At 42.3% G+C, this 16731-nt stretch overlaps 1 protein-coding gene across 1 annotated transcript in view; it reads right to left on the bottom strand.

The window, feature by feature from the left end:
* Positions 1-741: 741 nt before the first annotated feature.
* The window catches only part of plekhj1 (pleckstrin homology domain containing, family J member 1), a 32965-nt gene continuing 16975 nt past the window's right edge, over positions 742-16731 (bottom strand). Inside the window, exons 3-7 of the mRNA XM_080213044.1 lie at positions 16447-16513; positions 13059-13149; positions 9795-9858; positions 4754-4826; positions 742-1343 (exon numbers count right to left, since the gene is read on the bottom strand). Coding sequence (XP_080069170.1) covers positions 4761-4826; positions 9795-9858; positions 13059-13149; positions 16447-16513 — 288 coding nt within the window. The 3' untranslated portion in view covers positions 742-1343; positions 4754-4760. The remainder of the gene's footprint in view (positions 1344-4753; positions 4827-9794; positions 9859-13058; positions 13150-16446; positions 16514-16731) is intronic.

Raw genomic sequence — 16731 nt, forward strand, 5'->3', positions numbered from 1 at the left:
CTAAACAAAATATTATAAGTGGTGGATATGCTCAAATTAAGACACATCCATGGTGAGTAAAATCATTAACATTCCAGATTAAGTACCTTTCATCAGAACTGGATAGTACTCAGCACTGCTACTGCACAGCACCAGGGACCTAGGTTCAATACTCAGTTTGGGGCACTGTGAGGAGTCTGCTCATTCTCCCCATGTCTGTGTGGGTTTCCTCAGGTGCTTTGATTTCCTCCCACAGTCCGAAAATTGCACTGGTTAGGTGTATTAGCTATGCTAAATTTTCCCTCAGTGTACCCAAACAGGTGCCAGGGTGTGGCAACTAGGGGATTTTTACAGTAACTTCATTAGTGTTAATGTAAACCTACCTGTGACACTAAACCAAAATAGCTTAGGAAAAGCAAATGTAAAAGACCAGCTGGAACAGGTCACAGGGCAGGAGTGACTATGTTCGACTTTGAGTCCAAAAGGTGATTCTCATGCTGGTAGAGCTGGTTGTTTTGTCTTGTGTTTTACCTATACTTACAGTTGTTGGGTTAAAAAGAGGGAGAAAATATTCATAACACTTACCCAGTTTCCAATCTGCTTTCAGCCATGGGTCAAGTCCTCCTGCTTATACACTTGGTTGATTTAATATTCTTCAAAGCTTTTAGTAAAAAATGATTTTGAGGACATGTTTCTGCATTTTATTTCTACTGACAAGTTCAATTTTCAATAACTTGTTGCACTTTTTTTTTCAGACAGATGTCCATGCATAAAAATAAAAGCTTGTTTTATTTTCACAATGTTGGAGTTCAAGTTCAATGGAGTTTCATTTCAAAGCTTCTGCATTGTGGCAGTACAGAGCACAAATGTACAGTTGAGGTTCCAAGGTCACAAATCTAATATACATGCAAGTTTAAAATATCTACAGTCATGATCCTCAGCTATCAAGGAGGTCCCATCCTCCTGGTAGAATTACTGTGTATATAATAAGTACGTACACCATTACAATTAAGCATCAGATCAGTAATTATCTTTCTATTGTAGAACTAGATCAACATAAAATGAAATCTTTTGATGCTTTATTCCAAACAGAAATGGGTTGTTCACAGTTAAGTCCATTGGCCACACCACGCACTTTAATGAGAGAATCCCAGTAAAAGCATTTACTTACAAGCATCACCACTTTTTCTCAAACTGCTACAGAAACATAAATAGGATCTAATTCAAACCATTTTATAAAAGCTGTATTTCATTCACTTACACCCCTATGAAAAATACCACAGTTTGTTCATACTAAAAAACAAATGTTTAAAACCTGAAATTAAAGTAGAAAGTGCTGGAGGAGCAAAAAAGTCCATCAGAACCTGTAAAGAGAGAAAAAACATTATTGTTTATGATTCTTTTTCAGAATGCAAAGTTTTACAATTGTCAGCTACAAACAGGAGGGGTCAGGGCTGACATTCTGTCTGCATACTTCACCCGTCCTTAAAAAGCGAGGTTACCCCATCACACTGCAACTGTTTCCAGCCAGACTTTTGCATCCTCTGTTCTACCAGAGAGGGCATTCTGGATATCTAAGACCTTCTGCATAAAGTACTCAACTGTTTCAAAATTTGTTTTTATTTCAAAACCAATTTGTAACTTATACCCTTGGTCAATGTTCTATGTTCAACTTTCAGAAGTCCTTTGAGTTTACACTGGAATATAAAGATTATGCCCTTCACCCGCCAGTTGTCATTACTCAGACCTCTGACAATAGAATGAGCCTGGGTGTTTTTTTGCATGTTGATGACCAGAACAGAATACACAACTGACCACACAATTGACTGTTTCAGAGACTGCCTCAGACTTCTTGGAGTAGAAACTGACTTCATATTCTGTAGATCCTCTCGTGACTGATAAGTCCAGTGCGGGATTGCCATGAACATCCTCAAATGACAGTTCATGTCGATTACAATACTTGAAACTTCTGCAGCTGTGTCACCTCTGACCTTTGGACTTGACCAGTCCAAAGATGTGCAGGTTAGGTTGGTCATGCTAAATTGCCCCTTAGCGTCCGAGAGGTGTAGGTTAGAAGAATTAGCAGGTAAATATGTAGGGAAATGGAGGTAGGGCCTGGGTGGGATTGTGGTAGGTGCAGACTTGATGGGCTGAATGGCCTGCTTCTGCACTATAGAATTTCTATCAAATCTTTCTTTGAGAATGTTGGAAATTGAGAGTTTGGTGTAGATGGTCCTCAAAGAACAGAACCACATTTCAGTGCTTGCCTCCGTGAGTTGACCAGCTTAAGGTGTTTTCCGAAGAGAGGTGATCGGCAATGCAGAAGTTTGTACAATAGTCGTTTAAGTTGCCCTGGTTGACTGACTACCTTAACGTTTCCTGCCCCAAGGCCATTCCCCATAGATCTGCCCAGAATCATATAGCGATCTGCACAGGAGGCCACTTAATTTGAATTCTCAGAAGGTAGTCTCTATGATGAGTCCAGCAGGATAATGGACCCCGTTTTTTTGTCCTACCCTCAAATTCTCATGTTGGAAGTCGTGTTACTGACGGAAGCATTTCAGAGCTTCATAGCATTGGGATGGTCTGTTCGAGTTTAATTTTAGTTTTCAGCTTCATACCATGCTGCTTCCAGACAAAATTATGCTAATCAAGATCCAGCATGCACTGATATCTTCAGTTGTGGCATCCAAGCAGCATATATTACCAAGGTGTGAGACAGTCTGGTGTCATCAGCTTGTGTAGCTGGTGCATTATAGTATGTGGCTGGGCTGGCTGAAACAGACCAGCATTTTCCAGCCTTTCATGCCAGCAGGTTGCTCCAGCCCTGTTACAGTGAATGGAGATTTGGCTGAGAGCCAATTTCTCCACCCTTGCATGCAGTGGCAGCAGGGAGTGAACAGCTGGAAAATTGCATCCATAATTTGTCTTGCACACCAAGGTTTCTGGCAACACTCTAGGAATCGTCTGCTATATTTTGATTGTCTTCCTTGTGGACAGCTTGGGCACAGAACCTCTTGGATTATCACCTCCGATGTTGGTGGAGCAACCCAACTTGGAGAGATTGAAGAGCTTCTCTGAACTGAAGCTAATACTGATGTCCCTGGTAGTTTCCTCAAGCATTGCAATAAAGAGATCAAAGAATTAGATCCACGATGCACCTTTGCTTCACATTGCTGGTTACCGCAACGGCATTGCGCATCTTGCCCTGGGCACAAACATGTCCAACCATCCCATCACAGTACATACTGAATTGTTGACAAATTTGTTTGAACATTGCAGTTTGGAGAGCAAATGCTATAGACTAGGTTGACTCTTACCATTGAAAGCTTTGGTTAAGATCTCTTAACAGCACATATAGATCCTGATATTGCTTTCTGTACTTGTAGTTGTACTACAGCAAACATTATAATTCTGGGACAGTCAATATCTCCAAAACCACACATTCCAGAAGACATCTAAGGCAGATAGGTTGATGGGATCTTTGCAAGATTTTTCCTGAAATTGAGGGGAGACTTAATCCTCAATAGTTCAGGCATACATTTTGGGATGCTTTCTGCTTTCACATGATGACTGTGTTGGCATCCTTGAAGTCCTGTGCAATTCTTTTCCTGATCACAGATACTCTTATAGACAGCTCTGTCCTATTTACTATCACACTTCCAAATCTCTGTTGGAATGTAGTTTAGGCCAAGGGATTTACCTTGTTGATTCGCTCTTCTATGGAAGGAAGAAGTGTTAGGCTTTCTTTCTCAAACAACTGCTTAATTTGAGGCAGAGAATCTGCTAAGTTGTGGAAGTCTCTGAACATAGAACACTACAGCGCAGAACAGGCCCTTTGGCCCACGATGTTGCACCGACCAATTAAAAAAGCAATGACCCTCTAACCTAAACCAATCCCTTTCCATCCATAAACCTATCCACGGATCTCTTAAACGCCCCCAAACTAGGCCCATCTACAACTGCAGCAGGCAGGGCATTCCAATCCCTCACCACCCTCTGGGTAAAGAACCTACCTCTGACATCTGTCCTATATCTACCACCCCTTAATTTAAAGCTATGCCCCCTCGTGCTAGCTTTCTCCATCCGAGGAAAAAGGCTATCACTGTCCACCCTATCTAAACCTCTAATCATCTTATATGTTTCAATAAGGTCCCCTCTTAGCTGCCTTCTTTCTAACGAAAACAACCCCAAATCCCTCAGTCTCTCCTCACCTCTCTTTCACCAAGCTCCTGAGGAGCTTGGTGAAATAATTGCAAGGTAGAACACAGAGAGAGACCTTGCTAAGGCAATGTGGAACATTTATAGTTCTCCACTTCTTGTCACCTTTCTTTATTTAGCAGTGACCCACTGCAGATATGATAGTGACTTTAAGGGGTGTCTTGACAAATACATGAATAAGATGGGAATAGAGGGATATGGTCCCAGGAAGGGTAGGAGATTTTTAGTTCAGTCAGGCAGCATGGTCGGTGCAGGCTTGGAGGGACGAAGAGCCTGTTCCTGTGCTATAATTTTCTTTGTTCTTTGATGTCTCTACCTTGACCAGACTGAGATCAGTTAAATCGTCGAAGAGGATGGATTCAAACGGGACCTGGTCTGTGTTGTACCAACAATTTCACATGACGGGTAATCTTTATCCAAGTATTTGCTGAATGTTCTGCACTGCTAAACACTTTACTATGAGACTTATAACTTTGACTTTTCTGTAGTTTTTAATGATAAAGTCCAGGAAAGCTATATAAATAGCTGTAGTTGTCACAAAACATTTGCACACCTTTTACCTACAGCCTCTGGGATCTGGTTTGAAATCTAGTTTCTTCTGAAATTCCATACTGCTCCAATGGATCCTGCAGACAGTACAAGTAGTATTACTTAATATGGAAGAACAATCATTGCAGTGTGACCTTGCATTATTTTAACTTTTCAGAAATCACACTTGTAAGGAATTCAAGGTGTGAGGGGTCAGACATGGAAAAAGAGAAGTTGCAGGACATTTCACTATATTCATTAATAAAAAAACTTTTTGTTGCTGAATGCTTTTGACATGGTGCAGTAAACATACTGAATTAAAACTGTGCTTATGTATAATGCCCTCCTGACTTATACTGAGGTACAGGCACCCAGGGGTCTCTGATCCCTTACCCAAATGGTCATTCTTCATTTACACGTTAATCCTTGGCACAGCCTTCTGGCTGACAAAAGGAAAAATCACAGCAAAGTCTGACCTGGTTCTCAAATCTACACATGCTGATTTCCCAACAGGTGATCACTGGATTATAACTGGTACTGGAGAAGCTGACCTTTTTTTAAGCCTCCCTTGCCCAGAAGCATTAAGATCCACTACAGGGGCATCTTGACAAATACACAAATAGGATGGGGAGAGGGGGATATAGTCCCAGGAAGGGTAAGGGGTTTTAGTTCAGTCAGGCAGCATGGTTAGTGCAGGCTTGGAGGGCTGAAGGGCCTGTTCCTGTGATGTAATTTTCTCTATTCCTTGATATCTTTACCTTGACCAGGTTGAGATCAGTTAAATCATTGAGGATAGATTCAAACTGGGACCTAGTCTGTATTGTACCCACATTTCATATGGGAGATCTTTATCCAAGTATTTGCTGGAATTTTGTGCACTGCTAAATATTTTACCATGAGGATGAGACAATACATTTCCAATGTGACTGACAGGATATAAAATGTTTATTGTGAACTCAAGAGTCGTACAGAAAGCATAAAGGAAAATGCAAAGGCATAGATAAAGAAATACTCAAGTATTTAGAAGCAGGGATAAAGCGAGACCATCATACATGTTGTCTTGGGAGATAATTGCGGGGTAAAACAGAGAGAAAGAGACTGGGTAAAACAGAGAAAGAGTTGCTCAAGCAATGTAGAACCTTTATAGTCTCCACTTCTTAAAGTTGCCAAATCATGCAAAGGAATCAGGACATGTGAAAGGACTGGCAGACTGTTAGGGATAGGAAGAGGCTACAGATTCATCAAATAGGAGGATGAGGCTGGAAGAGTGGTTATGTGGCTCCAGCACATTCAAGGGGGAGGTGGGGGAAGAGGACGTACAGTTTACGAGTATGGGAAAAAGATATGAATTAGACAGCTGGCACAGACACCATGAGTTTGTGCTACAAACTTCAAATTTCCAAGCTGCAGAGGGATTTTGCTGTTCTAACTTGCAATATTGCCTCTCAGATGGATAAATCTTACATTTCCATACCTCCAGGTTTACTGAATTTATAAATTTTTTGCTGGCTTGTCATTTAAGAGTCAGAATTGTTACCTAGGCTTGGTTGAATTTGAATTGTACAAGATCTATGAAAAATCAGTGCATGAGGAAACATTCGAATCCTTCACCTCTACCTCAACAGCACCTTCCTGCCTGCTCGCAACATCCCTCGCATCTGAGATACCAATAATTTGTTTGTCTCATCTTGAAATACTCAAGAGTAGAGAATCCACAACTTTCTGGGACAGAGAATTTCAAATATTCACAAGCCTTTGAAAGAAAGAACTTCTCCTTATTTAAGTCCTAAATGATCAGCCCCTATCCTAAGAAGCACCCACTAACTTGTAGATTCCCTAACGAGGGGAAGTAACCCCTTCATAATTTTGAATGTTTCACTGAGATCATCTCTCCTTCATTGAAACTCCAGAGAGTAGACACCCAATTTACTCAGCTTTTTGTCATCAGGAGAGCCATCTCATCCCAAGGACCAAGCTAATGAACCTTCACCGTGCTACCACAACACAGGTATAGTATTCCTATTTGAGATCAAAGCTACATGGAGTCTACACGTGTGGCTTCAAAGCTTTGCCCAATCATAGAAAAAACTCCCCTTGTAAAAGGCAAACGTACTATTTGCCCTTATTATTCGTTGTACCTACAAGCCAACTGTGTTCTTCGTACAATTACACTCAAGTCCTTCTCATCAACAACCAAGTTTCACACCTTTAATGTAAAGGTTTCTATTCTTATTACCACAGCGAATAATCTCACACTTCACATTACACTCCATCTGCAACCCTGCTGCTCACTCACTTAGCCGTATATATTTCTTTGCAGCCCGCGTCCTCCTCAACTTGCATTGCGATGGTTAGCACTGCTGCTTCACAATGCCAGAGACCCTGGCTTGATTCCCAGCTTGGGTCACTGCCTGTGTGGAGTCTGCACGTTCTTTTTCTAGCTGGAGGTCTGTCACTAGTGGTGTGCCGCAGGGCTCAGTACTGGGACCTCTTCTCTTTGTAGTGTATATAAATGATTTGGAAGAGGGAGTAGGTGGTGTGATCAGCAAATTTGCTGACGACACCAAGATGGCTGGATTGGCAGGCAGTGAGGAGCAGTGTCTGGCAATACAGAGGGATATTGATAGGCTGGTTGATTGGGCAGATACGTGGCAAATGGAGTTTAATCCGGATAAACGTGAGGTGATGCATTTTGGCCGGAATAATGTAGGGGGGAGTTATATGATAAAGGGTAAGCCCTTAAGGAGTATAGAACGCAGCGAGACCTGGGGGTGCAAGTGCACAAGTCTTTCAAGGTGGCAGTACAAGTGGAGAGTGTGGTGAAGAAAGCCTTTGGTATGTTAGCCTTTATAGGAAGGGGTATAGAATATAAGAGCTGGAGTCTAATGTTGCAGTTGTACAGAATGTTGGTTAGGTCGCATTTGGAGTACTGCGTCCAGTTCTGGTCGCCTTACTACCGGAAGGACGTGGAGACTCTGGAGAGAGTGCAGAGGAGGTTTACCAGGATGTTGCCTGGTATGGAAGGACTGGGGTATGAGGAAAGATTGAAGAGATTGGGGCTCTTTTCCCTTGAAAGATGCCAACTGAGGGGGATCTAATAGAGGTATATAAGATTATGAAGGGTATAGATAGAGTAAACAGAGGTAAGCTATTTCCTATAATAGACACGTAGGACAAGGGGCCATGGACTTAAGGTGAGGGGTGAGAGGTACAACACAGATATTAGAGGGAGGTTTTTCACAGAGGGTAGTGGGGGTATGGAATGCTCTGCCAAGTAAGGTGGTGGAGGCAAACACGCTAGAGTCCTTTAAGAGTAACTCAGACAGGCACGTGACTGAGTTGGAGATGGGTGGATATAGGAGATCCTTTTAAATAAGGGTCATTAGCATTGGGGCATCCCTGGTAATGTAAATGGGTATAGTATAATAATAATGTTTTTTCTCTTTTCATTCACAGGTTTTAAGTCAGTCCACCTCGTGTCCAACGAGGGGCATACACACGATGGGTCGTACTGGGGCTGCTCTTGGTTGTTCGAGATTGGCCTAGTGCTTCATGTCGTTAGTGTGTGCCTAAACTGGGCAAGACGACAGCTCAGTGACTATCGCTGATTGCTGTGCAGACACATGGATTTGGGCCGGTGTCTGTGGGAGTTTGCGCATTCTCCCCGTGCTTGTGTGGGTTTTCTCCGGGCGCTCCGGTTTCCTCCCACACCCCAAAGATGTGCTGTTAGGCTGACTGGCAGGAATAAATTGTCCCTAAATCAGTTTCCCTCAATCTGGTTGGCCATAAAACATTAGACAGGGGTCGTGGGTAGAGAGGTGGACTGGTGGTGTTGAGATGGCGGCACGGGCTTGTTGGGCCAAAGGGCCTGTTTCCCGGGCTGATTTTTTGTTCTTTGTTCTCCATGTTTCTGCATGGGTTTCCTCAGTCTGAAAGATGTGCTGGTTAGGTGCACTGGCCATGCAAAGTTCTCCCTCAGTGTACCCGAACAGGCACCAGAGTGTGGCGACTAGGGAACTTTCACAGTAATTCCAATGCAGTGCTAATAAGCCTACTTGTAACACTAATAAATAAAAACAAAAACTGCATCATCAGCAAATTTAGATTCACAATTCTCTCTCCATCTAAGTCAATGACAGATTGTAAATTGCTGAATATCCAGCACTGATCTTTTTGGCACTTCATTAGTCACAGCTTAGCAACATGAAAATGCCCTGTTCATCATTGAAGAATCAGAATCTCTAATCCCTACAGTGCAGAAAGAGGCCATTTGGCCCATCAAGCCTACACTGACAATCCCATGTTACCATGACACCAAGGGGCAATTTAGCATGGCTAGTCAACCTAACCCACCCATCTCTGGACTGAGAGAAAAATTGGGGCACCTGAAGGAAACACACGCAGACACGAGGAGAATGTGGAGTTAACTGAGGCAAGAATTGAACCTGGGTTCTTGGCGCTGAGAGACAGCAGTGCTAATCACTGTATCATCTTGTCTGATAATGAACTGTGAGTGGACCAAGACCTCACCTATAATTTTGGTAAAATAGATTAGATATCCTAATAGCTGTTAAAATTTTTAAAAAATGGACAAAGACTTTTTTTAAAATAGCTAAAGCTATGTTGATCTGTGACCCCTGAACAAAAGGCAACTGGCAGTTCCAAAGAAACTTGCACCCTGTAACTCTGAAGAGACACAAGTGAAATAAATAGGTGCTTGGTGGCCTTCACAGACTGTTGGGCCGAAGGGCCTCATTCTGTGCTGTAAAACTGTTACTTTTCTGTTTAGAAGCAGGTGGTAAGGGGAGAAATTAATGCTATTTAAGTTAATCTCCCCTTCCTGTTCATAACACAATCCTCCATCCACACTACTTTCTTAACCCAACTCCATGAGTCTTTACCTTTTTCAATAGCATTTTGTTAAGCACCAATCAAATGCCTTTTTTCACTCAGAGAAGGAGCAGAATTTAAAATCTCCCCTGTTTAGATATCTTAGACAATAGATTTTAGCACTGTGACTTAAGATTTTGAATAATAAATCATATTTTGAAAAATAAAGAACTCACTTTTCCAGTTATTTTCTTAATTTCATGTCTGTAAAAAAATAAACTTTCCCGCATGTATTCATAGCTGCAAAATAAAACAAATTAAAATCTATAAAAAGTAAAAAATTGACATTCAAACAGCAATGAACTGCTAGCGTGTTTTATTCCTAAACTATTGCTTTCATGGTCAAAACAAAGAACTGCTTGCTAAATCACTGCAGTTGAGTTAACCATAATTCTGTATGATACATTACAGTTTAAATGCTGTTGCTATTGAAAGATATAAACAACTTTGTTTTTAAAAGAATCTTCCAACCACCCAAATTTATCACCACCGCTTCTTGAATCAACGGTATTCAGAACGGCTGACTTTACTTTGTCTCCTCGCTCGCGGCCCTGACTGTAACTCCTGCTCGGGTTAGCTAACTGAGATCACGTTTCTTGCCTTCCACATGGTTCAGTTCCACACTATGCAGGAGAAGCACCCAATCCACAGCTGTCAGCTCTGACAATATGTGTGGAGAGAGAATAGAGCCAACATTGCAGGTCTGGATGACCCTTCTTCAGAGCTCCCTCCACAGATGCTCTCAGCCTCCTGAGATTTTACAGCATTTTCTGTTTTTGTTTCTGATCCCAGTGTCTGCAGTATTTGCTTTAATGCCCATTAATTTGAAAATTGGTTAGCTGCCCCATACATAAATAACTCATAGAAACCATGCAGAAGGAGACCATTCTGCCTGCATCAACAACCTTATGAGAACATAAGAAATAGGAGCAGGAGTAGGCCATCCAGCCCTTCGAGCCTGCCCCGCCATTCAATGAGATCATGGCTGATCTGTCGTGGCTCAGTTCCACATTCCCGCCCTCTCCCCATAACCCTTAATCCTCTCTCATCAAAAACCCATCAACCCGCGTCTTAAAAATATTTAGCGAGGCAGCCTCCACCACTTCAACGGGCAGAGAATTCCAGAGATTCACCACCCTTTGAGTGAAGAAGTTCCTCCTCAACTCCCTTCTAAACCGCACCCCCCTTTATCTTGAGGCTGTGCCCCTAGTCCTACTATCCTTTCTGAGCGGGAAGAGTCTCTCCACCTCTATCCTATCCATCCCATTCATCATCTTATACATCTCAATGAGATCTCCCCTCATTCTTCTAAACTCTAACGAGTACAAGCCTAGTTTATTCAGCCTCTCCTCATAGCTCAACCCCCTCAACTCTGGCATCAGCCGAGTAAACCTCCTCTGCACTCCCTCCAAGGCCAAAATATCCTTGCGTAAGTACGGCGCCCAAAACTGCACACAGTACTCCAGCTGCGGCCTCACCAATGCCCTATACAGCCGCAGCAAGACCTCCCTACTTTTATATTCAATGCCCCTCGCTATGAAGGGCAGCATCCCATTTGCCTTCCTGACCACCTGCTGCACATGCAAGCTGGGTTTTTGCGACTCATGCACAAGGACCCCGAGGTCCCTCTGCACCGTTGCCTGCTGCAGTTTTTCACCCCGTAAGTAATAATCCTTCCTACCATTATTCCTACCAAAGTGGACCACCTCGCATTTGCCAACATTAAATTCCATTTGCCAGTTCCTGGCCCATTCACCCAGCCTATCTAGATCCTTCTGCAGACTCTCCACACCCTCTGCACAATTTGCCGTTCCACCAACCTTGGTGTCATCAGCAAATTTCGACACCATACACTCGGTTCCCTCCTCCAGATCATCTATATAAATGGTAAATAGCTGAGGCCCCAGCACCGACCCCTGGGGCACTCCACTAGTCACCATCCGCCAATCCGAATAGCACCCATTGACCCCCACTCTCTGCCTCCTATTTGACAACCAATCCTCTATCCACGCTAACACCCTACCCCCAACTCCAAGTCCCCTGACCTTCTGCAATAACCTCTTGAGGTACCTTGTCAAACGCCTTCTGAAAATCCAGAAAGACCACATCCACCGACTCTCCTCTATCCACCGCCCTAGACACATCCTCATAGAACTCCAGTAAATTTGTCAGACACGACTTCCCTTTAACGAAACCATGCTGCGTCTGCTCTATCAAGCAATTCCCCTCAAGATGCCTCGCTATTTCCTCCTTGATGACGGATTCTAACATTTTACCTACAACAGACGTTAAACTAACCGGCCTATAATTCCCTGCCTTTTGCCTGGCACCCTTCTTAAACAACGGCGTAACATTAGCCGTTTTCCAATCTTCCGGCACTTCCCCGGAATCCAGCGACGTCTGGAAAATAACCACCAAGGCATCCACTATCACCTCTGCCATTTCTTTCAGAACCCTCGGATGCATTCCATCCGGTCCTGGCGACTTGTCCACAATCAGCCCCTCCAGTCTGTCGAGCACTGCCTCTAGTAACAGTAATGTCATTAAGACCCTCCAGTCCTACCACCTTTCCATCTCTAACACCCGGCAAATTATTCACGTCCTCCTCCGTGAAGTCAGAAACAAAAGAGTTATTCAGGACCTCAGCCATATCCCCATCCTCTACCACTAAGTCCCCCTTCTCATCCTCTAAGGGACCAATGTTCACCCTAGCCAGCCTCTTCCTTTTTATATATTTATAAAAACTCTTGCTATCCTTTTTTATGTTAAGCGCTAGCCCAGCTTCATAGTTTCTCCTACCCTTCTTTATCAACTTCTTTGTCGACATTTAAACCTCTCCCAATCCTCTTCTCGCCCACTACTCTCAGCTACTCTAAACGCCTCCGCTTTTAAATTTAACACTTTCCTTCACCTCCGTGATCCACGGCTTATTACCTCTCCTCCTAGGGTCCTTTTTGACCAGAATAAATTTCTGCTGAGCACCAAGAAAGATCTCCTTAAAGATCCTCCACTGCTCCTCAGCAGACCTACCTTCCAACGCGCTCCCCCAGTCCACATTCACCAATTCTTATCCATGCTTTATCCCTGTAAACCCACGTATTTATCCTGACTGACATTACGGGGCAATTTAGCATTTCCAATCAACATAACCGTGCACATCTTTGGAGTGTGGGAGGAAACCCACGCAGACAGAACATGTAAACTCTGCACAAGGTTACCCAAGACTGGACTTGAACCTGGTCCCTGGTGCTGAGAGACAGCAATACTAACCACTGTGCCATTGTGTGGTCAAAGATTATGTGGAGCTTCTTTTATTTAAAAGCTGTGGATTATTTTAATGAAAACCTCTATAAAGACAGATAAAAGCCCAGTACTATAATTACATCATTGAGTACATAAAATGATGATGGTAAATAAAATGTTAAATTATGCTGACATACCTGGCTTTTGTCAAGGCTTCAATCCACTCCTCACATTCATCTTTATTTTCACACACAAATGAATATTTTCTTTCTGGTTCATCCACAAATACTGCAAGAAAATTTTAAAATCAACTGCAATGGGACTAGATTAAAACACACAATTTATTTGGATATAGTCACAAGCTTTCAAACATTAAGGTGAAGCAGAAATATTCATAAGAGCTGCTGCTCAATTCAGGTTTGCTTCAGTTGTCAAGGCACATTGGTTCTAACTGCTAGCTGAGATATTGTCTATAATCATAGAATAGAATCCCTATAGTGCAGAAAGAGGCCATTTGGCCCATTAGGTCTGCACCAACCACAATCCACCCAGGCCCTATTCCCATAACTCCACATATTTATCCAGTTAACCCCCAACTAGGGTCAATTTAGCATGGCCAATCAACGCAGCCTGCAGATCTTTGGACTGTGGGAGGAAACTGGAACACTCAGAGGAGACCACGCAGACATGATGAGAACGTGCAAACTCCAGTGTCACCTGAGGCCAGAACTGACCTGGGTCCCTGGCACTGTGAGGCAGCAGTGCTAACCAGCATGCTGCCTATAGTAAATGCTACAGTTTGAGGGACCTGTTATCCTGCTGAATATGATCATTCCAGCATTCCTCTAACACTGCATTTTCCTTTAGTTGACTAGGTCCTCTCTACCTACAAGAGGTAGTAGGATTGGACCACACAATTGTCTATGCAAGACTACTGTATTTCATTTTTTGTCTGCTTGGATACAGTTGTTTTTTTAAATGAGAAATGAATGGCTGTCACTGAAAATGGTTCACCTTCAATGGTTCAGAACGTAATGGAAGAATTGGTGTTTTAAAAAGGAAACTGTCTCCGAAAGGGTTACTGGGAGGACTCCAGTTGCTGCTGTTCCTGAAAAAGACAGCATTTTTACAGGGAAAGGTAATTAAGCAATTTTAAGAAATTGGAAATATCTTGACCACAGTGGACTGTTTACAGGTTTGAAAAAAACATGCTTGGAAAACTGTTTAAAGCTGGTTTTGATTTTGCTTTGGTGGTGGTGAAGAAAAAAAGACAATGATTGGGTGAAGCACGCAGCAGCTCCTGAAGATCCAGACCCAATCCCAAAGCAGAGTGTGAATGGAAGATGCTGTGAAAAATCGCTCCACATTCCAAAATCAACTGTAATTTTTAGAATCATTGAACCCCTACATTGCAGAAGGAGGCCATTCAGCCTGCACCGACAACAATCCCAGCCAGGCCCAATCCCATAACCCCACATATAGGATGTGTTACAAATGCGGGACTTTACAAGAGTTGTGTTTTAAAATGTCTCCTTTAAGGCAAAACAGAATATTCTGGACAAGGGGATGGTGGCTATACTAAACCTCGGTCCAGAGGCAAGTCCATTTGACTTAGTTGTCACGGGACAAAAACTAAAACTTTTTAAAAATCAAATGATAGTTTTCACACCTTGATACAGTAAAAGGACAACTGCTTTGAGACACACAGACAGAGAAACAACGCAGATGGTTGTGTGTGGCAGCAGAAAGTCGGTATGGGTCTGATTCTGTTCAAAAGGGACAGAATGGGCTGGCAACTCCTTATTCCATGAATCAACAAAAGTCCAAAGTGGAAGTTGGATCTGACAGACTTAGGCCAAGTGGACTTTTCAAATACACCGTTGCAAGTTGAAGTGGCAGGGAGAAGTGAGCCTATGGAAAGCTAGGAATAACCTGGGGAGGACAGCGCTAGCATGAAATGGGAGAACAGAAAATGTCAACTTGCATTCAGAGAGAAGGTGGATGCCACCTTGAGTTGGAAATGGACGTGGGAAGGGAAATGCAAGTTACCAAGACATTGAAAAAAAGTGATAGGAAAATTAAAAACCCAGACCATCCTAATGGCAGAATGTTTTGACTCTTTATATAACCAAAATAAAAATTGGTGTTAAATTGAAAAAAAGGAATTAAATCAGAAGTGCCTAATGTATTTGTCATTCTTTTCTTAAATGGCAAAGGATTAGCTACCCAAAATAGCGCATACTGAAAACGCTCTCAGAGAATGTGATTGAATTCTCGGCTGTTCACACTGGTGGGATTCTCTGATCCTGCCGGCATCACACCCCTGCCTGCTGGTGTGAACTGGCAGCAATGGGAATTCCCATTGACAGCTGCAGGACCACAGAATCTCACCGCTAGCAAACACCACACCGCCTCCCACTGACAGGAAACAAATGGCTGGGAGGCCAGAGAATCTCGATCTATTACTTTGTTTTGTCATTTAAAGATTAGGTTATGAAGGTTGAATTTTGTAGATTGAAAAAGCAAATATAGGAGGAAAATAATACAGCCACCATAAGAATATGTAATTAAAATAGGGAGAAGTGATGCCTCAATAAAAATATTTCAGCTACGTTAAAAAAAATTAGCCTTCCTTTCTCAATGCACTATTTAAAAAACCCAAGCAACAACTTTGTCAGTAATATACTAGGAATGTCACTCCTTATTGCTTATCACAAGATTTCCTTAAGTGTGCATGATGGTAACATAAAGCGAAGAATAAGGAACTGTTTTAAATGTACAGTGCCGTGACATTGATGCAAACCAATTAAACAAATATTTAGCCTTGAACAAGTACTGACATTCTGTATGTTCTTTTTCTACATTATGATAGATTCCCTGAAAACAGATGGCAACTGAAGTAAGTTATCAATACAAGGACAACAAGGAAAAAAGAACACATTTTCAAATGAAAGAAAAGTCTTCAATACCCAACACTCCCATAAAAGAATTTTTTTTAAAACTGCACAATATTTTTTGTTTTGAGACAGAATGTTTTGTTAGGGCAGTAGGAGTACATTGTTGAGAAACAGTTGTGAATTCAGCTTAACTGGACACAAGAAAGTCTAATTTCTTTGTGTATAGCAGAAGCTCCAGGTAAGTGAATTTTGATTGATCTAATCCACAATAGTAAGGCCACCGGTGCAATACCTGCTCAACCCATTAGCCTCAGATCAAAGTGACCATCTCCACAAAAGACTGTCCCTCGCAAAGAAGGGTAGAGAGGGAAGTGGAAAAATTTAGTGGAGGATATGACACTGATGTTGGGGTAGAGGACAACTTCCTCCACATGTGACCTAACAGAACTTTGCACTGGATTCTCAAGTAGAAACATGTTCCAATCGCTATAGCTGCCATCGCATTTTAAAGGATCAGAAATTCATCTAAACAAAAAAAATCTTGCAGCATGCAAATTAAACTAAGTGTAGGCACATTTCAGTTAACTGTCAGAGTCACATTTCAAAACAGAACTTAAAGTAATATTTAAGTTCAGCTGGGGATCCCCTCATTTGTCAGAAAATGGAACACAAGTAAAAGTGAGATTACCTAGTGAGAAGCCAGTGTCATGCTCCTTTTGGATTCTACACCGTTCAAGTAATAAGGCACCAACGGGCTATTAAAAAAAAACAAATTTAAGGTCTTCTGCATCATTGACAAATATATTACTCAAGCCAGATTACTTTCCAAAATTATATCCTGGTTACTACTAAAACGATATTTTGTCCATTTCCATTCAGTTGGAAAGGCCAACAACCTGTTACTGCATGACTCAAATACCAATGGAAGTCTTGCCCACACTGACATGTAGGACAAGATGGACCCAATACATAA

Source organism: Carcharhinus amblyrhynchos, chromosome 26, assembly GCF_965287045.1.
Source record: "Carcharhinus amblyrhynchos chromosome 26, sCarAmb.v2.hapA, whole genome shotgun sequence".
Taxonomy (NCBI): Eukaryota; Metazoa; Chordata; class Chondrichthyes; order Carcharhiniformes; family Carcharhinidae; genus Carcharhinus; species Carcharhinus amblyrhynchos.